A 22,502-nucleotide genomic window follows, 5' to 3' on the forward strand; every position below is an offset into this window, starting at 1 on the left:
GTCTCGATCTCCTGACCTTGTGATCCGCCCGCCTCGGCCTCCCAAAGTGCTGGGATTACAGGCGTGAGCCACCGCGCCCGGCCCCAGATGTACTCTTCCACCTTGTCCTAGCAGGTAGGAGGAAATAGGGCTGTGCCCCTTCCTTTCCCTCCCACCTGTCTTCCCATGGACTTCCTTTGTGAAAGCTGGATTGCCTTTGAGAAACCCCCGCAGCCCTGAGCCCACCCCTTGCCCCGCAAGAAACAGCCAGGTTGGAGGGAGAGAACAGCAGCACAGGGCCAGCCACAGGCTCGATGGCATTTATTCTGCACCCTGACCACCCTGGCCTCAACTGAGGTTGGGGTTTGATCCTGGGGGAGATTTTCTTTTGTTTACCTTCCTGGCTTGTGAGGGCTTTGCCCCTGTCTTTTTGGCCTGAACTGTGTTCTCTCTCTTCCTGGGCGATGATGATTCCAGAATATCCTCGCTGGACAGTTCCTCCTGCCCCCGGCCATTGTAACTGTCCTCGCTCTCCAGCTCTTCCCTGCTTTCTGGGCTGGACTCGGACATCCTGGCCAGCTGTCTTGGGCTTAATGATCGGCTCGCGTCTGGCGGGGAAGGCTCCAGTTTAACCGGGCTTTTCTTCTTAGTCAACTGGCCTTTCTTGGCTTTTTTTTTCAGCTTTGCCTTCTCATCCATCTCCTCCTCCTTGTCTTTCTCTTTTTCCTTTTTCTTCTTTACCTTCTTGATCACCTTGCTGCCCTGACCCTTCCCTGTGGGGCTCTCAGAGCGCCAGATGGTGATGGGCGCTGCGGAGTCAGGGGTACCAGTGGCCATGGTGGTGCCTAGGTCAGGGGAGGTGGTGGCAGGCCCCACCTGCGTTGGGATGGGGGGCTTGCTTTCCTGCTCCTCCTCTTCCTCTTCTTCATTTAGATCATCTGCCCCACACTCATGGTGGAGGGGATGGTGGATCACCGCCACAGAGACAGGTCTGTAGCTTTTGCACCTGGGAGGAGGGATGACGAGGGAAGTTTGACAGAGTCGGGAGGGGGGCAGTTCCCTGTAGAGGCCCCTTCCCCATCAGCCCACCGGGGCTCACTCACCAGCCATACCAGAATCGCTCCACATGCTGCTCCTCCGGTGTGAGCTCAAAGCAAGGGGACTCGATGACATGGGAGCAGGTTGGGCCCGTACCCCGGGAGCTGCTGCTGTCCTCTGAGCAGTCCTTCAGCCTGCCACACATGGGACTCTTAGCCTGGCTCCCATCACTCCCCCAGGGACCCAGAGCCAGAAGCCTGAGGGACAGTGGGCTTCTGCTGGGCCTGTCCCAGGCCGCCAACAGACCTCCCATTTCTCTTTTTTTTTTTTTTTTTTTGAGACGGAGTCTCACGCTGTTGCCCAGGCTGGAGTGCAGTGGCGCGATCTCGGCTCACTGCAAGCTCCGCCTCCTGGGTTCACGCCATTCTCCTGCCTCAGCCTCCTGAGTAGCTAGGACTACAGGCGCCTGCCACCGCGCCCGGCTAATTTTTTGTATTTTTAGTAGAGACGGGGTTTCACTGTGGTCTCGATCTCCTGACCTTGTGATCCGCCCGCCTCGGCCTCCCAAAGTGCTGGGATTACAGGCTTGAGCCACCGCGCCCGGCCCCCATTTCTCTTAGAGCAGAACAAAGTGTGCAGAGCTGGGACTGGGCTGGCAGCACCAATTCAAAGCTGAAGAGGCAAACCAAAGGTTGAAGGGGACACCACAATGAAAGTTGGGACCTGGCCGGGCGCGGTGGCTCAAGCCTGTAATCCCAGCACTTTGGGAGGCCGAGACGGGTGGATCACGAGGTCAGGAGATCGAGACCATCCTGGCTAACACGGTGAAACCCCATCTCTACTAAAAAAATACAAAAAACTAGCCGGGCGAGGTGGCGGGCGCCTGTAGTCCCAGCTACTCGGGAGGCTGAGGCAGGAGAATGGCGTAAACCCGGGAGGTGGAGCTTGCAGTGAGCTGAGATCCGGCCACTGCACCCCAGCCTGGGCGACAGAGCAAGACTCCGTCTCAAAAAAAAAAAAAAAAAAAAAAAAAAAAAAAAAAAAAGAAAGTTGGGACCTGCTCTGCCATGGGTCCCCCAAGGGGGCGGGCCCTCACCTAGAATTACAGTTGCAGTGGTTGACAGAGCGTAGGTGCAGGCTGTGGCAGACACAGTCAGAGGCGAAGGGGTAGATGATGTGCCCAGTGCACTGCTTGTGTTTCCAGCAGCACTTGTCAGGCTCCTTGCAGTCACCTGAGGGGGCAGGGGTCTGGGTCATCAGCAGCAGCCGCAGACCTCTGGGTCTTCCCACAGCTCAAGCTAAAACCTCACCAAATTCACCTGCCACCACCAGCTGTCCCCACCCCAAGAAGTGTTTCTGCTTCAGTGGTAGTAACTTGGCCCCAGAGTAACCCCAAGTCCCAGCAAAATGTCTGGTTCCATGTCTGATACACAGGAGACCCTCACCAAGCCCCCTGCAGTCCTGTGATTCCCTGTTACTTCTGTCCTCTCCCTCCAGTGGGAGGCTTCCACTGGCTCCTGCCTGCCCTTCACCCGGCTACCCACAATGAGTGGTAGCCCTGCTCCACAAGGTACCTGGTAGGAGAAGGCCCTCCTGCCATGGCACCCCGAAGCCCCAGGAGCAGCAGAGCCGCAGCATCCTCAGTTCCTACACCTGCCCTGGCCCGCTCTGATCTCTCACAGCCTGGCCAGGAGCTAAGGCCCGCATCATGCTCCTTAGCTTCTGTCTCGTCCTTCCCTCCCCACTTCCCCCTCCTCCCTTCTTCAAGCCCCTTTTCTCCTCCCACCTGACACGTTTCTCACTCCCCTCCCTTCCCATGCCCGCTTCTTGATCCTTTCCCTGTTCTTCACGCAGCACCTTCCCACACTCTCCCCACTGCCTAGAGTGCCAGGCTTTTGAACGACCCACCCCCAGCCTAGGCACCCTTTTAGGCAGCACAGAGACCACATCCCCTTTCCCAGGGCACAGGAAGAAGCTGCTGGGGTAAGAATTTGGGGTTAGGGGAAAGCCCTGGAGAAAGGCCCCCACCTCTGTTGCTCAGCTCAATGCCAGTCCTGAAGACAGGAGAATTTCCCCAGTCTACCACCACTGCCTCACCTCTGACCCTGCCTAAGGCCCTGATCTACCACTGGCTGTCCCCTCTCAAAAGTAAGCCCATGAGGCAACTCTGCGCCTCTCACAGCCCAGAATCTCACTCACCAGGCAGAGGACAAGGGACCTTACCTCGGATTCCCCGCACCCCTAGGGGAGGGAGGGAGCCGGCACTGGCCTGGGGTACTGTGGCTGGCTTACCCTCAAACAGGCCATGAGGACTGTGCCTTTGCCAGTGCCCACGAGGAGAAGAACTAGGGTGAGACCTCATACTGGTCACCAGCCAGCAATGAGCCCAGGCTGTGGTGTGAGTCCAAGTGGCCTCACAGTGCAGCAGCTTGGCCTGAGGCTTACCCACATTTCTCCCTCCTTCCCTTTCCCACACAAGGCTGTGAAGTCCTGGGTCCTCACTACACCGCTGACCCATGGGTGATCTGTGTCTTTCTCCTCCCCTCTTGTACCCTTTATCCCCCAGGAAGATGAGGAAGGCATGGGTGTGTGGCAGGACCCTGAAACTTCACCACCACCTCGGCCTTCCTCAGCACTGCTGAGCTGGGCCAAAGGGCAGCATAGTGGCAAATTGCCCTGAACTTGTAGTCAGGCCTGAGCCCAAGTCGTGGGTCTGTCACTTACTAGCTGGGTGGCCTAGGGCAAATTCCTTTACTTCTCTGAGCCTTTAGTTTCCTTATCCACAAAATGGGATGGTGGTCATACCTATTTTGCAGGGTTGTTGGGCGTACTCAATTCACATATGTCAAAGATACTTATGTGCCATAAAGTTCTATACAAATGAATGGGGTGATTGTGGCCTTGAGAAAGGGGTCCCCTCTGGCATCTGTAGGGGATGGGTTGAGGATGGGGCAGCTTCAGGACCAAACACTTCCCTCCCTCCCTGCCTCAGGACCAATGTTCCACCAGGTATCAGCTTTCCCAGGTGAGGGGTGATGGGGACCCCCCTGGGTCAAAGGTCTCCTGGACCCACCTTCAGAGAAGGTAGACACATCAGTGCTGGACGCCACACCAGCCAGCAGATGTCCTCTCTCCCAGCTGGGTAACCTGTTTACATCTGAGAGAGCACAGAGTGGCAGTGGCGGCAGCAGCCCCCTCCCTGTGCCATTTATTCACCAAACATACCCCGAGAAGTTCCACATGTCAGGCCCCACTGCATCCTGGAGATGCAGAGATAAAACAACAGTCCCTGCTCTTGAGGGGTTGCGGGGTCGGAGGGGTGAGGGGGAGGAGAGAGGGACACAAGAGGTTCATGACAATAGTGTGATACAGATGCTGACAGGGAAATGGTAGCACAGGACAAGGGCCACCTACCAGGACTGGAAAGGAGGACAGGGGACTATGGAAGACTTCTTGGAAGGGGCATCACTAGAGTTAGAGTGATGAATAGGAGCCAGCCAGGGTCTAGGCAAGGAGGGACAGCTCCAGAAACTGTCCCAGGGTATGTGGAGCCTGGACAGAGGATGACCCTGAGCAGACCTCCAACTGGGGTGGCAGCTCCCCATCAGCAGCCACAAGACAGAGTCTGCCCCTTTGCCTTTCCTTCCCACAGCTAGCTTTGTCCCTTGAGGCACTGGACTTCAGGTCTGCTTAAGGAAGGGAAACTGATTGCTTGGCATCTTCAGCAAGCCTTCAGTGGCACTTGGTCATCTTCCTACAAGTCTCTGATCAGCTCCTCCTCCTGTTTTCCGCAGCACAGCAAATACTCAAAATTTGTTAAATGAACAAAAGAGTGAATGAATGACTTTAAGCACTTCCTGGAAACTCCTGCAACCACTGGTTCTCTCAGCAGATAATTTCACTGCCATTATCTGTGGACACTCCAATCCTCATCAACTTTGCTTGCCTGGGAAAGGGGTGTCCCTCCTTTCTCATGCCCAAAGCATCTATATTTTAGGTCCCAGCCAGAATTGACACCTTCTTTACTGGCTTCTTTTTTCCCCCCTTACAGGCTATAAACATCATAAAACAAAACACTCTGTCAATCCTGTTTCTCCTATCATTGCATATACCCCTTTCAATCCAAATTGATTCACTCATTCATTTAGAGGACATATGTTGGGTGGCTTCACTCAGCACTAGAAAAGAGGCCAAGTCCCTACCTTCAGTGAGCTCAGTGTCTCCACCTCTTTCTTCTCTTCCAGCCACCTGCAACATGGTCGCCATCTGCCCCCCAATCTGAATAGCTTTGGCAAAGGCCACCAGCAGTTTCCCAGTAGCCAAACCCAGTGGGCTGCTTATCTCACTTGACCCTGTTTTTTGTTTTGTGTTGTTTCTTGTTTTTGTTTGTTTTGTTTTGAGATGGAGTCTCGCTCTGTCGCCCAGCCTGGAGTGCAGTGGTGCGATCTCGGCTCACTGCACCCTCTGCCTCCCAGGTTCAAGCAATTCTCCTGCCTCAGCCTCCTGAGTAGCTGGGATTACAGGTGCGCGCCACCACACCTGGCTAATTTTTGTATTTTTAGTAGAGACGATGTTTCACCATGTTGGACAGGCTGGTCTCGAACTCCTGACCTCATGGTCCGCCCTCCTTGGCCTCCCAAAGTGTTAGGATTACAGGCATGAGCCACCGCGCCCAGCCTCACTTGACCCTGTTGACCAATGAATCTCCTTCTTCTGCAAACTGTTCCTTGGACTTCCATGGCAGACCTCATCTTTCTCTTCCTTCTCTAACCAGCTCTTTAGTTCTTCCCTGTCTCCTTTGCTATCTCCTCTTGTTTTGCTGTACACCTTAAATTGGTGATTACCAGACTTGGTCACCTCCTCAGAAGACTCTACAAAAGCATGTCCTGGATAATTTCATCAACTTCCATGTTTTCAACATCCACCAATGAAATGACATAAATCTGTAATCCCATCATTTTGGGAGTCTGAGGCGGAAAGATCACAAGCCCAGGAGTTCGAGACCAGCCTGGGCAACGTGGCAAAACCCCATCTCTACAAAAAATACAAAACTTTAGCTGGCTTAGTGGTGCACACCTGTAGTCCCAGCTACTCAGGAGGCTGAGGTGGGAGGATCACCTGAGTCCAAGGAGGTCAAGGCCGCAGTGAGCCGTGATCACGCCATTGCATTGTGGCCTGGGCAATAGAGTAAGACCCTGTCTCAACTAAAATATATACCTTTGATTCTAAATCCCCACCACAGCCCCATTCTATGGATGAGAACAGAGACTTAGAGAGGATAAGTAAGTTGTCCAAAGATACATGTTAATAGATGGCAGAGGTAGGATTCAAACCCAGGTCTTCCTGGTTCCATAGCCTATGCTCTTTCAGCCCTATCTACTTACTGTTGGCTGGGGACACACCCCTGTAAACAAAGGCCATTCTGTATGTGAAGCTCCACAGCCAAGCCTTAAAACCACATTCTGCTTGAGTGAGCTGGCAAGGCAGAGGTTGCAGTGAGCTGAGAGCACCACAGCACTCCAGAGCCTGGGAGACAGAGACTCTGTCTTACAAAATAGCTGGGCGCGGTGGCTCACACCTATAATCCCAGAACTTCGGGAGGCTGAGGCAGGTGGATCATGAGGTCAGGAGATCGAGACCATCCTGGCTAACACAGTGAAACCTCGTCTCTACTAAAAATACAAAAAATTAGCTGAGTGTGGTGGCGGGCACCTGTAATACCAGCTACTCACAAGGCTGAGGCAGGAGAATAGTGTGAACCCAGGAGGCGGAGCTTGCAGTGAGCCAAGATAGGGCACTGCACTCCAGCCTGGGCTACAGAGCGAGACTCTGTCTAAAAAAAAATAAAAACAAAATAATAAATCACATTCAGCTCCATATGCAAAACCTGTCCTACCAGGCTGGGTGCAGTGGTTCATGCCTGTAATCCCAGAACCTTGGGAGGCTGAGGTGGGCGGATCACTTGAGGTCGGGAGTTTGAGACCAGCAGGGCCAACATAGTGAAATCCCATCTCTACTAAAAATCCAAACATCAGCCAGGCGTGGTGGCCCACACCTGTAGTCCCAGCTGCTCTGGAGGCCGAGGCAGGAGAATTTCTTGAACCCCAGAGGTGTAGGTTGCAGTGAGCCGATATCGTGCTACTGCACTCCAGCCTGGGCGGCAGAGTGAGACAGTGGGAAGGACAGGTGTTATTTTATTTTATTTTATTTTTTTTGAGACGGAGTCTCGCTCTGTCACCCAGGCTGGAGTGCAGTGGCCGGATCTCAGCTCACTGCAAGCTCCGCCTCCCGGGTTTACGCCATTCTCCTGCCTCAGCCTCCCGAATAGCTGAGACTACAGGCGCCCGCCACCTCGACCAGCTAGTTTTTTGTATTTTTTAATAGAGACGGGGTTTCACCATGTTAGCCAGGATGGTCTTGATCTCCTGACCTCGTGATCCGCCTGTCTCGGCCTCCCAAAGTGCTGGGATTACAGACTTGAGCCACCGTGCCCGGCTGGACAGGTGTTTTTTTGAGGCGCAGTCACTTCCTACTACACCTGCTTTTTAGCTCCAACACAGCCAATTCCTCACCCTCTGGTTTTACTCAATCCGGACTCCACAGCCTCCCTTAACCACCCTGGACCCTAAAGTCTTGCTGCTGGGGCCTCAGCCAGGGTGAGGAACCAAAACTCCTCTGCCTTGCTGTTTCATAAGCCACCATGAAAGAGGCACACATGGCCGGGCGCGGTGGCTCACACCTGTAATCCCAGCACTTTGGGAGGCCGAGGTTGGCGGATCACAAAGTCAGGAGTTCAAGACCAGCCTGACCAACGTGGTGAAACCCCGTCTCTACTAAAAATACAAAAAATAAAAAATAAAAATAGCTGGGTGTGGTGGCACGCGCCTGTAATCCCAGCTACTCAGGAGGCTGAGGCAGGAGAATTGCTTGAACCCGGGAGGCGGAATTTGCAGTGAGCCGAGATTGCGCCACTGCACTCCAGCCTGGGCAACAGAGCGAGACTCCGTCTCAAAAAAAAAAAAAAAAGCACACATGCAGGGTCAGAGCCTGTTTACTCTCCACTGACTAGATCCCCCAGAGCTCAGACACCCATCAGCTCTGTTTGTGAAGGAGACGAGGGGAGGAGGGACAAAGGGGGAGACGAATTTAGTAACTCTCTTCAGAGCTGAGAAAAGCAACCTGCTCTTTAGTTCCAGAGGACAGGAGAGCTCTGACCAGCAGCAGTTCAGAGGTCCTGCAGCAGGAATGACTGACAACACACACAATGAATGAGGGTGATAGGGTGATAGGGTGAAAGAAAGTGGGAGGCTTATGGCGTCTTTCCCCGTGAAGCGTTATCAGCGCACAAAGGCCTAACTCAAGACTCACAGGTTATGCTCATCTGTACAGAATCCTCCCTGTCCTGCGGGGCCGAGGAGCTCTCCTCGCCCTCGAGGCACTGGGGGTGGGCACCAGAGCAGCCGAAAGGAGTAGGGCGGGAAGGGAGGGAAGGAGAAGGAAGGGAAGAAACTAGGAAAGGAAGGAGGGAAGAGGAGGAAGCAAGGGAGGGCCAGTGCGCCCGCGTCTCCTTGGAAATGCCTCTCTGGCCTCGCCCCCGCGAGGTAATTGTGATGCCACGCGTGGAACCCTCAGTCTCCCTGGTCCACCCTCAGGGTCGATGGAACCGCCCGCTCCCGCCCAGGCGTCCGGGTGGGCGCTGGTCCATGGGCTCCAGCCAAGGCCGGCGCTTCAAGGGCAGCGGCCTGCGCCCGGTGCCACCCAGTCCGATAGCCAAGAGTTACAGCTCTGGCTGGAGCCAGACTTCCCGCCCAACCCGCGGGCGACCCAGCAGGGCCTCAAGCCCCCAGTCCTCAATCATTGGCCCGTGACTCGACGCGAGCCCGCCCCCGGCCCTAGCTCCGCCCCGGCCCAGCGCTGGGCCCCGCCTCCCTCGTTGGTTTGCCAGCCTCCCGCGTGCGCCGCTCGGGGTCTGCGAGCCCGGCCACGCCCTCTGCCCAGCCCCTGCCCAGCCCCTGCCCCGCCCCTCTTACCGCAGCACCGGCTCTCATCCCACGAGCGGACCTTGGGCTCGGTCTTTTCCTTAGTCCATCTTTCAATTGTGAGTGTCGTCCTGACCCACATCGCTCTCCGCCCAGGTCTTCGTCTCTACAGGACTCTTCCTTGAAGTCCAACCCTGAGCCTCAGCCCGGCCGAGCCCTCGGCCCAGCCGTGAACTCCAGTCTCGGCTTCGCCCCCGCCTAGACCCTAACCCCGCCTCATGCTGGCGCAGCCCCCGCCCGCCTCCCCCACTCCGCTCCAGGCTGCGTAGTCTTCCCAGCCCGGGTCTCAGCGTCAGCCGCGTTCTTCATCCGGGGCCTCCTGGCGCCTCGCAGGCCCCTCTTTGTTCCCCCTGTAACCCTAGGATTTCCCCTTTATCTCAGACCTTAACCTTACAGGCCCAGCTTTCACCACCCATCTCTGGTTCCAGCTTGCAGTCCAAGCCCCAGATTTTAACCCTGCCTCCAGATCGTAGCCCCAATTCTTAGTGTTACAACGAGCCTTGCCCCCAGCCCCATTCTTAGCCCCGCCCCGGTCATTCTCTAAACCGCACACTCCCGCCCCGCTCCCCGCCCCGCTCCCCGCCCCGCCGACCCTTGGGAACCCAGCCGCAGCCCCGCCTCTGCCCGCCGGCGAGCGAGCGAACCCCATCTCTACAAAAAATACAAATATTAGTTAGCTTAGTGGCGCGCACTTGTAGTCCCAGCTACTTGGGAGGCTAAGGTGGGAGGATTACCTGAGCCCAGGGAGGTCTTGGCGTCGCCATCTCCACTCCACCGTCCGGGCTTCGAGGTCCCTCCCGCTCTGGTGGAGCCCAGGCTTCCCGTCTCTCCGCCCACAGACCTCTCCCAAGGCCTAACTCCCGGCTGAGGACCTGATGTCGGCTCCCAGACCCTGTGCCACCCCGCAGCGTTCCCCGCCCCTGGCCCCCATGGGACACCCTATTCTAGAGACAATACTTCCGGATAGAGAGTCGTAAGCTTATCCCGTCTGGAGAACAGGGCAGGCTGCATTCATTGGAACCTCATCACAGTGACACCCCTCACGCCCTCAGGTACAACACTCTGCGCATGTATATATCACAGAACACAGAAAATCTACTCACCACACACATACAACATGCACATGGAACACAGAACTCCCATACCCGGTGCAGCACAAACACCACACCTGGACTATGGTGCTGGCTTCACACACATCTGTTAACAGGCAAGGCAAAGGTGAGGAGCCCAGTGCTGTGAGGGAACAGAAATGGAAAAAATAATGACAGGAGAGTGTGAAAAGAAGTTTTGGCCACATCGCTGACATTCCATGCACCACACCCCTCCACTTCTCTTGGCACCAGCTTCCAAAGCCAGGATGGAGAGGAGGGGAAAGGATGGGGTCCACACCTTGTTTTTTCCACCATCATCCAGGGGCTCTGCTGCTGCTGCTATTGCTCCGCCTGATCCCCACCTTCACTTTCCTCCAGACCCAAGTCCAGAGTGGGTAGGGCTGCTGCCCAGACCCTCCTTCCTGTGGTAGCTCTAGAGAGTCTAGGAACTGTGAGGGAGGGGAAGCCAGGAGAAGGGAAGAGTGCAGAAAAACCAACCATCCTGGTGAAAATGGAACCGGGAATGGAACAGACAGAGCACTTGGCAACTAGGAGCCAGAATCTGCCTTCTAATTTGGACCCCCTTAGCCTCCTAGGATGACAGGAGGCCATAAGTCCTCCTTTGTTGACCCAGATGTCTGAGGTGCTTCCAGCTCCTCTGGAACTCTGGGTCAGATTTCAACAGGGAGCCAGGGTCTCGGTCACCTTTCCCCATACAAAAGTTAATGGAATAAACAACCAAAAAACCAAACAAAAAAACAAAATAAAACAACAAAAAATAAAAGTTAATGGTTATAACTCCTGAGTTCAAGCGATTCTCCTGCCTCATCCTACCAAGTAGCTGGAATTACAGGCACGCACCACCACGCCCAGCTAATTTTCGTATTTTGATGGAGATGGGGTTTCACCATGTTGGCCAGGCTGGTCTCAAACTCCTGAATTCAAGTGATCCGCCTGCCTTGGCCTCCCAAAGTGCTGAGATTAGCGGCATGAGCCACCGCACCCAGCCTGGAAAAGTATTTCTGTTTTTTTTTTTTTTTTTTTTGAGACGGAGTCTCACTCTGTTGCCCAGGCTGGAGTGCAGTGGCCAGATCTCAGCTCACTGCAAGCTCCGCCTCCCGGGTTTACGCCATTCTCCTGCCTCAGCCTCCCGAGTAGCTGGGACTACAGGTGCCCGCCACCTCGCCCGGCTAGTTTTTTTTTGGTACTTTTAGGTAGAGACGGGGTTTCACCGTGTTAGCCAGGATGGTCTCGATCTCCTGACCTCGTGATCCGCCCATCTCGGCCTCCCAAAGTGCTGGGATTACAGGCTTGAGCCACCGCGCCCAGCCGGAAAAGTATTTCTTAAAGGGAAGGCAAGAAAAGGGTGAAAAAAAGAAAAAGATTCTCCGGTAGTGAAAATTTGGGTATAAGCACCAAGTAGGACACGTGTGGGGAAAGGATCAGGGGAAAAGGGCTCTCAAAACCAGCCATTGAGACTTCACCCAGTGAGGGCCCAGTGCAGCCTACCTGAACCTGCCCAGGGGTCAGGGATGGCCAGCACAGCATCCCCAGGGGGCTCTAGTGGCAAGATGGCCCCACAGTCATGCCCATTCCACATCCATCATCCCCAGCAAAGAACTCCAGCCCCAAAGTGCTCATAACAAAGACATTTTAATGCATAAGGCACAGTGAGAGGCTGGAATCAAGCATCCTCACACACAAAGGGCCCAGCAGGCTGAGCAAAAGAACAGAGACACTCTTCCCCACTACCGCTGGGCACCCTGGACAGTCCCCTGAAGAGTAGGGGGCATCCAGTCTTTGGCACAGTGCCTGGAGCAGGAAGTGACTAGCATGGTCCCAGCTACCCCTCTGTGGGAATACTGCCACCAAGAGGCAGCTCTTTGGTCTGGATACAGTCAGTGCAAATGTTCAGGGGTCAAGCTCTGGAGGAATGAGGGTGGCACAGTGCCCCAGGGCTGGCAGTCCCTGAACAGTCTCCTCACCCCTCATGGGCAACATGTGGGCTTCTTCTTGCTGGCAGTTAGGTAGAGGTTGCTGTCATCACTGTTGATGCCTAAAGAAAGGTGGGAAATATGTGAAGCAGGGATTGGAGGCTCACTGTGCCCTCTGCCACCCTCAACCAGGCAGGCACTCACGGACAACATCCCCAATGCGTCGGGCCCCCGATTTCTCCAGCTCAGCCAGCACATTGGCCTCAAAAGTCAGTGCTGCCACGCGGAAGAAGAATTCTCGGACATTCTCACCTGACACAGGGAGCAGATAGGTGCTCAGGGGCAGTGCCAGATCTGGGGACACAGGGCACAGCTGGAGGTATAGCAGTGAGAGGAGAGCCAGGCAAGAGTGTCACAGCAGAGCCCTGAAGCCTCCAACTCACCAGTGAGAGATGAGACTGCCCAGTACTCAGCCTTCATCTCCTGGGCCACCTGGAGGGCGTCTTTCTCCATCAGCGCATACTGAGCAGGGGTCTGAGGGAAGGCCACAATCAGAGGGGGGCATTCCCTCACCAAGCTGGGAAGTCCCCCCACTGGCACACTCACACTCAGATCCTTCTTGGAACCTACGAGGAAAAGCAGCACACTGGAAGGGTCATTCTCCTTCAGGGCATCAGCCAGCCACTGCCTGCCACGGGTGATGGAAAGTGAGGGATGAGTAAGCCTGCAGGGCCCCTCCTGCCGACATTCATATGCCCAATTACCCCCTCTCTGGTGCAACATGCATTCTTCTTCTTCCTGACCACCCTTCTGTTCTGAACCCTCTCTTCCCGGAGCCTCCCATTATATTGCAGGATGCTCACATACTTGGTATGTTCCAGAGATGCCACATCATTCAGGTTGAAGACAACGATGATGGCTGGAAGAGTGGTAGAAACAGCCCCAGGTTGACAGGGAAGACACTACTGCTCATTTCCCCAATTCTTCCAGCTCCAGATGAGAAGCCATGTGCACTCTGAGACCCACCTACACCACTTCACCCAGCCCCTTACCTTGAGCTCCTCGATAGTAGGTTGACGCAATGCATTTGAACCTCTCCTGTCCAGCGGTATCCCAACTGGGAGGAAGGAGGAGTGAAGCACAGGTATGTATGTTGGGGGGTGTGGGTGCTGGGGGGAAGGGATAGCTGGAAGGGGTGTGGAAGCACTCACAGCTGCAAACTGAAGGGGATACCCAGCACCTCAAATCGTTCCATCTCGAAGTCCACTCCAATGGTGGCCTTATAATTCTTATCAAAGGTGTCTTTGCAGAACCTGAGAGGGTACCAGATGCTCCAATCTGGAGCCAGCCCACCTGTCTAGGTTTCACCCCACCCTGCCCAGTTCAGCTCCAGCACCCCCTTACCTATTAATGAGGCAAGTCTTCCCCACCGACAGGTCCCCCACCACAATGATCTTGGAGATCTTAAATCTGCTGGACACAAGAGTGGGCAAGGGGAGTGGGCACGAGCTCTTTCACCCTAGGGAGTCCCAATGCTCCTGACTAGGTCCAGAAAGGTAGCTGCACCCAGGCTGAGGGTATTATAGACACCAGGCGTCCCAGGCAGCTGCCTGAACAGATGTGCTGGAGAGGAGTGCTTTGTGCTCCAGCAGCAGAGAAACGTGAATTTGAATCCCAGCTCTCACACTGATTAGCTGTGTGACTTTGGACACATTATTTAGCCTCTCTAAGCCTCAGTTTAAACATTTAGGTGAAGTTAGTATATATTTTATTGGGTCGTTGTGAAGGTTAAAATGAGATAAATGTCCTATATTCTAAGACACCCTCCCCCCCATTTTAATGTCTCTGAAATCAGAATATATCTTAAGTGATGGACGTTTCAATAAAGATAATGATAGTACCCAACACTGCCTGGCACACAGCCAATGCTTAATTAATGGTGCCAACTGTTATCAGTATTACCTTTAAAACCCACAATAAAGGCCAGGTGCGGTGGCTCAAGCCTGTAATCCCAGCACTTTGGGAGGCCGAGACGGGCGGATCACGAGGTCAGGAGATCGAGACCATCCTGGCTAACACGGTGAAACCCCGTCTCTACTAAAAAATACAAAAAACTAGCCGGGTGAGGTGGCGGGCGCCTGTAGTCCCAGCTACTCCGGAGGCTGAGGCAGGAGAATGGCGTGAACCCGGGAGGCGGAGCTTGCAGTGAGCTGAGATCCGGCCACTGCACTCCAGCCTGGGCGACAGAGTGAGACTCCGTCTCAAAAAAAAAAACAAAACCCACAATAAGACTCATCCCTGTAAGCACAGCCATACCCCTGCCCTGGGGCTCCATGGATGCTATGTGAGGATCTGAGCAGGTGACCACCTTCCCATCTCAGACACCTTAGTCTCTACTCAGGAATCCAGCTGCCACCCTTCTAACCAACGCCATCTCATAGAACTCACAACAACCTTATTGGGAAGAAAGGAGAGGACACAGGGGCTTAAAGGGGAAATAACCATAAAGCTGGCAGGAGCTGAAATGAAGCCCCAAGGGGGTGGGGGTGGTTGTTTACCCTCGTTATGACTAGAGTTTCCTGGGACCTCCTCTCTTTGCTGTGGGTGTCCCTAACTCACCCCACGGTGCCTGTCCGGTGTTCCTGGCAGGCGCAGGTGACGCGGGGGTGGAAGTCTTTGTGCACGTGCAAAGCGGCCTCCTTCCTCAGGCACTTAGTGGGAAGGATGAAAGAGAATGGAGCTTCCCACTCCTGGCCCTTGTCCCGTAGCCAGGCGGCCCGGGTAGGGGTGGAGTGCAGGGACCACCCAGAAGCAGCAGGCCTAGCTGGGTGGCAGGGCTAGGCCCAGTCCTCTAACTGGTCTGGTGCCGCCTCCGCCCCGCCCACACCCCGGGCTGTAGACAGAAGCCCGACGTGGCCCCGGCGCCTACCTGGGGCAGCTCTGCCAGGACGCGATCCCTCCGCACGGGCGCCAGAATGTTCATCCTGCCTGCGGCCTTCCAGGGCGCCCTGAGAAGGCGCCGAGGCCGGATCCGCGCCAGCGACCCGGGCGCGTGGAGAGCCGACGATCACCCGCGGCCGGGGTGTCCCGACTACAACTCGGGGCCACGGGGACCCTACGGGAGCCCGAGGTCTCGGAGACGCTACGACCACCGCGGGCCACGGAGATGAAACAATCACCCGGGGCCGGGGCGAGCCCACAATCACCCGGGCCCTGGGCGTTCCGAAGATGACTCTGGAGCGAGGAGACTCCTCCGCCGCCAATTGGGGGCGGGGAGTCCCGTCTGGTGTGGGCCGGGCCCGCGCAGACCCTACGATTACGCGGGGCCTGATAGCTCCTACAATAACCCGGGACCGCTGAGACCCGACGTCATCTCGGGGCTGAGGCTGCCCTACCATTACAGAGTGGCCCCGGGGCGCGGAGTGGCCCCGCCACACGGGGTCAGTGTGGGCAAGGGCGGCGCTGCCAAGGCCAGCAGGCCGCTGGAGGAGGGGGCGAGGGGCCCAGTCCGGCTGCAGGGCCTCAAGTCCCACTCCGCTGGGACTCCGCGAACGCTGTAACACGATCCCCGGAAATTCCTAGCGAAGGGCCGCCCCCCGCCCCTCTCCTGGCCGCGCCAGGCCTCGCTGCCCGCCCTCGCCTCCCCCTCCTCTCCACGCCTCTGCGCTGCCCTGCTCAGGCTCCCTCGTCTGACGCTTCACCGGGCACCAGGACCGCCCCCAACCAGGCTGGAGCCTATCCAGATAGGGACTCCCCAGGCTGCTCTCCCCTGCACCTCTATGCCCGGCTCCGCCTTCAGGGGGACCCTTACCCAGCCGAATTGGTGATAGGGAATCGGAGACTGCTGCGCAGCATCTGGCGATGCCAGAAACCAGCAGGGAGGGGAAAGGGGGAGAGAAGGGGCCCAAGGAGAGGCGGCGCTTCCCTCCTCAACTCCAGGCCTGGGAGGTGACTCACAGAGTCTGCCCCCGCTCGCCCTTCTGCCCTGGGAGGTCGGGGGTGGTGGTGGTGGAGGGGAAGCGTGCTAAGGGGGTGCCAGGGTTAGAATGAGGTGCCCACCGAGGAGAGAGACGTCTGAAGTTTGGCGTCTTTTCCTTCAAGGCTGCTGTGTAGATTGTGAGATGGGAGGGCTGAAGATCAAGCTGCCTCCCTCTAGGGAGGTTAAAGAAGGGCTAAGTGGACCCGGAAACTCCGCTCTTTGGGGTGGTCTCCGCTCTGGGAGGCGGGGACTCCCCTCTGATATGGGTGTTCATTGTTCTGGCCCCATTGGAATCTATCCCCCAGAGACAACTTCTTTTTGCAAAGTCCTGCAGGATAGAAGAGGGGGCAGTGCACAATCAATTTCACCGTCAAAGGGGACATCTCTAGTTTTATGAGGGGAGAGGGAAGACAGAAAGGATCAAGTGGGGATGGGTTAGGCACACACCTTAGGAGATGCAAACCTGAGTGTTATGAAACCTTTCTCTGTGTCTGGAGCTGAATTTGAGGATGTAAAGATGACCAGGACACGGAAGGGAAGACTAGTTTTGGGCAGGGGATTGTGAGTGAAGTTACTAACAGGAAGAACTAGCGAATCTTGTAGAAATGTGTGGAATTTTCATAGAACTTCAAGTGCATTATCAGGAAACGCAGTGAAACTGACAGTATCAGTGTCGCAGGTAAAGAGGGGCAGATGTAGCCGCCTTGTACTTCCTCTGACACTTTTCCTCCTCGTGACTCGGGTTTTTTTTTTTTTTTTTTTTTTGAGACAGGGTCTCACTCTGCCACCCAGGCTGGAATGGCTCACTGCAGCCTCGACCTCCAGGGATGAAGCGATCCTCCCACCTTAGCCTCCCAAGAAACTGGGACTACAGGCACGCACCACCACGCCCGGCTAATTTTTGTATTCTTTTGTAGAGACGGGGTTTCGCCGTGTTGTCCAGGCTGGTCTCGAACACCTGGGCTCGAAGCAATTCGCCCACCTTGGCCTCGCAAAGTGCTGGATTACAGGCGTCAGTCACCGCGCCCGGCCCTGACTCGATTTTTTCTGCCACCAAATCACTGTTACTGATAAACCACATTCCTCTCTGGACCTCAGTTCGACCGAGCAAATCCTGCTCCAGCACTCTAGAACTTAGCTGTATCTAACTCCCGAGTCAATCTAAATGTGTTCTTTACTCTTGGCAGCGTTCCTGCCTCCTGGCATGGCAATCCTCTTCCCTGAGACTGGCAGTTGCTCAAGATGGAAAGCTCCCAGGACCAGACCCGAGCGACAGCCGGCTACGCCGTCCGCTTGCCTGAGCAAATAAACGCGTGTCTTCAAAAAACTACAACCCCCATGGTGACATGCGCTTGTAGTCCCAGCTACTCGGGAGGCCGAGGTAGGAGAATGGCGTGAACCCGGGAGGCGGAGCTTGAAGTGAGCCGAGATCGCGCCACTGCACTCCAGCCTGGGCGACAGATGCTCAAAAAAAAGAAAAAAAAAAAAAAAAAAAAAAGGCCGGGCGCGGTGGCTCACGCCTGTAATCCCAGCATTTTGGGAGGCCGAGACGGGCGGATCCCGAGGTCAGGAGATCGAGACCATCCTGGCTAACAAGGTGAAACCCCGTCTCTACTAAAAAATGCAAAAAAATTAGCCGGGCGAGGTGGCAGGCGCCTGTAGTGCCAGCTACTCGGGAGGCTGAGGCAGGAGAATGGTCTGAACCCGGGAGGCGGAGCTTGCAGTGAGCTGAGATCCGGCCACTGCATTCCAGCCTGGGCGACAGAGCAAGACTCCATCTCAAAAAAAAAAAAAAAAAAGGCCGGGCGCGGTGGCTCAAGCCTGTAATCCCAGCACTTTGGGAGGCCGAGACGGGCGGATCACGAGGTCAGGAGATCGAGAGACGATCCCGGCTAACACGGTGAAACCCCGTCTCTACTAAAAAATACAAAAACCTAGCCGGGCGAGGTGGCGGGCGCCTGTAGTCCCAGCTACTCGGGAGGCTGAGGCAGGAGAATGGCGTAAACCCGGGAGGCGGAGCTTGCAGTGAGCTGAGATCCGGCCACTGCACTCCAGCCTGGGTGACAGAGCAAGACTCCGTCTCAAAAAAAAAAAAAAAAAAAAAAAAAAAAAAAAAAAAAAAAAAGGCCGGGCGCGGTGGCTCACGCCTGTAATCCCAACACTTTGGGAGGCCAAGGCGGGCGGATCACGAGGTCAGGAGATCGAGATCACGGTGAAATCCTGTCTCTACTAAAAATACAAAAAATTAGCCGGGCGCGGTGGCGGACACCTGTAGTCCCAGCTACTCCGGATGCTGAGGCAGGAGAATGCCGTGAACCTGGGAGGCGGAGCTTCAGTGAGCTGAGATCACGCCACTGCACTCCAGCCTGGGTGACATAGCGAGACTCCATCTCAAAAAAAAACACAAAAAAAACTACAACCCCCATGAAGCTTTAGTGCCTTTGAGGGGAGGAGTGGCGCATGTTTGTTCACGCACGAAGAAGAAATTAAACCTAACTACCGTTCCCAGAGGGCGCCACTCTGCAAATTACCAAATCAGCTCTAAGTACAAAGCATCGCGAGTCTTTGATGAGATTTGGCGCTATAAGCCTGTGAGAACGGGCATCGGAGACCCTTTTCACAAGATGGCGCCGAAAGCGAAGAAGGAAGGTGTGTGTTGGGGATGGGGCCGCCGCTGGTTTGCCAGGGATTGCCGCGCCGCAGAGGGAACGAATTGGGAGCATGGCTGCTGGGCTAAGTCCTGAGGGCTCTGCTCCGGGGTTGCTACCCGCTTTTCGGTCACGCTGCAGTATACTTGGGCCGCGTGGGCCCAGCCTCATGGGCTGAGTTCCGGTGGAGGGAGTTGGGGAGGCAACCCGGCCGACATCATCCGCCAGGGAGGGCCAGACATTCGGCTTTGGGAAGCTACACGCATCCGTTGGTTGACGCATCCATGTCCCCGGGCCTGTAAGAAGTTAGTGCCCTCAGCTTTAACCATTTTTCCTTCTGGTTCATGTTTAACCGGGCTACATTACCCGCCCCACTCTCCGCTGCCTGGTTTTGCGATGGGGTATGTGTAAAATTCCTAGGACATTTTCTGGAAAGTACTAAGCGTTCGTTCAGTGCTACTTTGTTTTATAGTCGTATCCCTGGACTGACTTCGAGTTGGTCGCTTTCGCCTCTGGTATCGTGCATGTGATGGAAAAGTTTTAATCTCCTGACATTTGTGATGTCTTCAAAGGAACCACTGATGCACGTGTGGCCAGGGTCGCCGACTGCAGTTCTTGGGGCCGGAAGTAACCGATTGCTAACCCGCACCCCGTTTTCTTTTCTTCTCTACCAGCTCCTGCCCCTCCTAAAGCCGAAGCCAAAGCGAAGGCTTTAAAGGCCAAGAAGGCAGTGTTGAAAGGTGTCCACAGCCACAAAAAAAAGAAGATCCGCACGTCACCCACCTTCCGGCGGCCCAAGACACTGCGACTCCGGAGGCAGCCCAAATATCCTCGGAAGAGCGCCCCCAGGAGAAACAAGTCAGTACTGCCCCCTCTACCCATGAAAAGATTTGGGTATTCTCCATTGGTAATTTGGAAATCACTCACCCTGTGTGATGGTTTCTCAAACACAAATTGTGTCCAGTGTGCTTCTCTAATTGGAAGTATGAGGAGATTGTTTCTGCTGTATTTACAAAACTGGCAGGAATTCTTTTTAAATCAGCTCAGAGGCCGGGTGCGGTGGCTCACATCTGTAATCCCAGCACTTTGGAGGCTGAGGCTAGCGGATCACTTGAGGTCAGGAGTTCGAGACTAGCCTGAGTAACATGGAAAAACTCCGTGTCTACTAAAAATAGAAAATTAGCCGGGCGTGGTGGCGCATGTCTGTAATCCCGGCTACCCGCGGGAGACAGAGGCAGGAAAATCGCTTGAACCCGGGAGGTGGAGGTTGTGGTGAGCCGAGATCGCACGATTGCACTCCAGCCTGGTCAACAAGAGCAAAACTCCATCTCAAAAAAAAAAAAAACCCTGAGTCTCAAAATTTGTTAGGTTAATTATTGCTTCACATGTGGTCACGGTTTGAAAACTATTTTGGGGGTACTGTAAAGTAGAATACAGAGATTCCTTGTTCGTAGTTCCTACTGCTATAGGGAACAATCCTTGAGGGTGAGAACGTGGATTGATTCTTGATGATAATGGGGATTCCGTTATCTGTATTTGGCAGTTATGGGCTGCTGCGATGTATAGAAGCTTCTTTGCATTCATTTTCCCGAATTTTCATATTGCTCAGGAATGGTTGGGGGGAGATGGGCAAAAGGTTGGGCACTTGAGTATTTGAGCTACCAGTAATAACTAACTTTTTAGGGAGCACAGATTTGAGTAGAACCATGGTAGTAGTTACTAGCAATGGGTTTTTGCTGTTTCTACTCTTTCCTAACAGAAAGAGTGGATTGTGTTCAATAGGAAAGCAGTTCACAGACTGTCTTCCTGCCCTTCCCCCCACCAAGTTGGACCTAGGATTGAGTGTGATGAGGTTTAGACCTGACCTGGTTTCAAAACAGGAAAGTAGTGTCTGAGTAAACAGCCGGGCTCTGACTTTAAATGGGGGAAGCTGTTACAGTTGTGCTTAAGCCACTGTAAGTTTAACCTCAGCTGTGCATAAGAATTTGCTCCTGGCCCAATTCTGCCTCGGCCTCCTGAGTAGCTGGGACTACAGGCTTGCACCACCACGCCCAGCTAATTTTTGTATTTTTAGTAGAGAGGGAGCTTCACTAAGTTGGCCAGGATGGTCACGATCTCTTGACCTCGTGATACGCCTGCCTCAGCCTCCCAAAGTGCTGGGATTACAGCCATGAGCCACCACGCCAGGCCCAAAGATGATTCTTTAATCACTTGAGGTGTAAGAGCCCTTCAAGAGAAAGAAAATGTACAATGTTCTGCCCCTGGGGTTGGGGCTTCAGGCTCTTAGATTTCAGGGTGCAGGTGATGACATTGTAAAACGACCAAAGTCTGAACAAAATGATTGGTACCTCGTTGTCTGATGCCCTAGGCTCTCCTGGCTCTGGGCTCCAAAGAAGGCCCAGGCCAGGTGACCCCATTTTGCCTCTCCTAGGCTTGACCACTATGCTATCATCAAGTTTCCGCTGACTACTGAGTCTGCCATGAAGAAGATAGAAGACAACAACACACTTGTGTTCATTGTGGATGTTAAAGCCAACAAGCACCAGATTAAACAGGCTGTGAAGAAGCTCTATGACATTGATGTGGCCAAGGTCAACACCCTGATTCGGTGAGCTGGGCCTCAAGGGATGGGGAGCGGGCTGGACCAGCAGCTGGAGCCAAAAAAACCTGCATTTCATGAAGCTCTTTGATGTTTAGATAGTCCTGGTAATGCAGGACTACACGTATAGTCCCAGTTATGCAGGAGGATCCCTTGAGCCCAGGAGTCACCCATGATTTGCCCCATTGTACTCCAGCCTGAGCAACCAAGCAGGGCCCTTTAAAAAAAAAAAATCCTCTGGACCTTTCAACAGGGGAAAAAGGTTCCTTGACTTAAACTTGGAGTAGGTTTAGCAGTGTGTGAGCCTTGAGGCAGGAATTACAGGCTGCCTTAATTACAGACCTTTGTATGGACCTGAGGCAACACTTTCTAGGACTTGATTGGGGGTTGGTGCTCATTTTCTGGGTCCCTACTTCTATTTTCAAAGGCCACTAGAGTGCAGCAGATTACCTTGGTTTAAGTCTTAACATGGCCTGTGGTGTTTCCCATAAGAGAATTGGCTTCATGGCTTCATGGTGTCCTCTGGGTTGATGGAAAAATAATCATTGGAAAAGAATGACATGAACAGAGGAACCATTGAAGTGCTGGAGGACTGGAGGAGGAAGGGGGAGGGTGTGGGGGCAGTGAGGGTGGCAGGGACTAAGGCTTCCTTCTCTACCCCAGGCCTGATGGAGAGAAAAAGGCGTATGTTCGACTGGCTCCTGATTACGACGCTTTGGATGTTGCCAACAAAGTAAGTTTCCTTCCTACAAACCCCCTATCATTCACCCCTTGGGTGCAAATGATGCATATGTTAGCGACCAAAGCCTGATTTTTGCTGATTAGTCATAATTAACTGACTGCACCCTATCTTAACAAACCTTATCCTCAATGTTCCTCATTTTGCTTTCTGAAAATAACATTCCAGCTTAATCTTCTTGTTTCAGCTCCAGTAATGAGGCTCCCTTTTGTTTTTCAGATTGGGATCATCTAAACTGAGTCCAGCTGCCTAATTCTAAATATATATATATATATCTTTTCAACATATATGTGCCTCTCTGTCAATTTCTGGTTGGGCTGGGAGGCCACACACAGTACACTGACATAACAGGGCTTGGGCAAGACTCCTGTTCTACTCATCCTTTTGAAATATTCACCCTGCCACTCTACCATGTGTGATCACTCCAGAGATCTTTCTGACTAGAGTTAGTGTCCT

General features: G+C 54.3%; 3 protein-coding genes and 4 non-coding genes across 23 annotated transcripts; 5 read left to right on the top strand and 2 right to left on the bottom strand.

Annotated features, from left to right (window-relative positions):
- Window positions 1-283: 283 nt before the first annotated feature.
- PROCA1 (protein interacting with cyclin A1) lies at window positions 284-10,298 on the bottom strand. 10 transcript variants are annotated; one of them, XM_015118906.3, is made up of 6 exons: window positions 10,225-10,289; window positions 9,048-10,118; window positions 4,091-4,174; window positions 2,114-2,249; window positions 1,083-1,211; window positions 284-985 (listed from the first exon to the last, which is right to left on the bottom strand). In XM_015118906.3, the coding sequence occupies exons 2-6, from the start codon at window positions 9,136-9,138 to the stop codon at window positions 328-330; spliced, it is 1,098 nt and encodes a 365-aa protein (XP_014974392.1). In that variant the 5' UTR covers window positions 9,139-10,118; window positions 10,225-10,289; the 3' UTR covers window positions 284-327. The 10 variants fall into 10 exon arrangements, 9 of the variants coding, with proteins under 9 accessions (XP_014974392.1, XP_077826747.1, XP_077826749.1 ...); XM_077970621.1 differs by having other exon boundaries at window positions 9,048-9,176; window positions 10,160-10,289; XM_077970623.1 differs by lacking the exon at window positions 10,225-10,289 and adding an exon at window positions 3,633-3,635 and having other exon boundaries at window positions 4,091-4,182; window positions 9,059-9,275.
- A 1,483-nt stretch (window positions 10,299-11,781) lies between these two features.
- RAB34 (RAB34, member RAS oncogene family) lies at window positions 11,782-15,954 on the bottom strand. 8 transcript variants are annotated; one of them, XM_077970629.1, is made up of 11 exons: window positions 15,893-15,954; window positions 15,011-15,089; window positions 14,701-14,792; window positions 13,486-13,551; window positions 13,293-13,394; window positions 13,134-13,198; window positions 12,949-13,000; window positions 12,712-12,769; window positions 12,525-12,615; window positions 12,286-12,393; window positions 11,782-12,203 (listed from the first exon to the last, which is right to left on the bottom strand). In XM_077970629.1, exons 1-11 carry the CDS (start codon window positions 15,934-15,936, stop codon window positions 12,136-12,138), a joined length of 825 nt encoding a protein of 274 aa, XP_077826755.1. In that variant the 5' UTR covers window positions 15,937-15,954; the 3' UTR covers window positions 11,782-12,135. The 8 variants fall into 8 exon arrangements, with proteins under 8 accessions (XP_077826755.1, XP_077826754.1, XP_077826753.1 ...); XM_077970628.1 differs by having other exon boundaries at window positions 12,688-12,769; XM_077970627.1 differs by having other exon boundaries at window positions 12,688-12,769; window positions 13,486-13,554.
- Window positions 15,955-18,672: 2,718 nt separating this feature from the next.
- RPL23A (ribosomal protein L23a) lies at window positions 18,673-22,332 on the top strand. Its single transcript, NM_001193565.1, has 5 exons — window positions 18,673-18,709; window positions 19,383-19,566; window positions 21,140-21,316; window positions 21,971-22,040; window positions 22,266-22,332. Exons 1-5 carry the CDS (start codon window positions 18,685-18,687, stop codon window positions 22,278-22,280), a joined length of 471 nt encoding a protein of 156 aa, NP_001180494.1. The 5' UTR covers window positions 18,673-18,684; the 3' UTR covers window positions 22,281-22,332.
- On the top strand, window positions 19,229-19,295 carry LOC114673287 (small nucleolar RNA SNORD42). Its single transcript, XR_003724008.1, has one exon. It is a non-coding gene; the product is annotated as a small nucleolar RNA SNORD42 (small nucleolar RNA).
- On the top strand, window positions 21,003-21,074 carry LOC114673296 (small nucleolar RNA Z17). Its single transcript, XR_003724016.2, has one exon. It is a non-coding gene; the product is annotated as a small nucleolar RNA Z17 (small nucleolar RNA).
- Window positions 21,832-21,892, top strand: LOC114673288 (small nucleolar RNA SNORD42). The gene has a single exon (XR_003724009.1). It is a non-coding gene; the product is annotated as a small nucleolar RNA SNORD42 (small nucleolar RNA).
- Window positions 22,082-22,153, top strand: LOC114673295 (small nucleolar RNA Z17). The gene has a single exon (XR_003724015.1). It is a non-coding gene; the product is annotated as a small nucleolar RNA Z17 (small nucleolar RNA).
- Window positions 22,333-22,502: the final 170 nt, after the last annotated feature.

The sequence above is a fragment of the Macaca mulatta genome, chromosome 16 (genome assembly GCF_049350105.2).
Source record: "Macaca mulatta isolate MMU2019108-1 chromosome 16, T2T-MMU8v2.0, whole genome shotgun sequence".
Lineage (NCBI taxonomy): Eukaryota > Metazoa > Chordata > Mammalia > Primates > Cercopithecidae > Macaca > Macaca mulatta.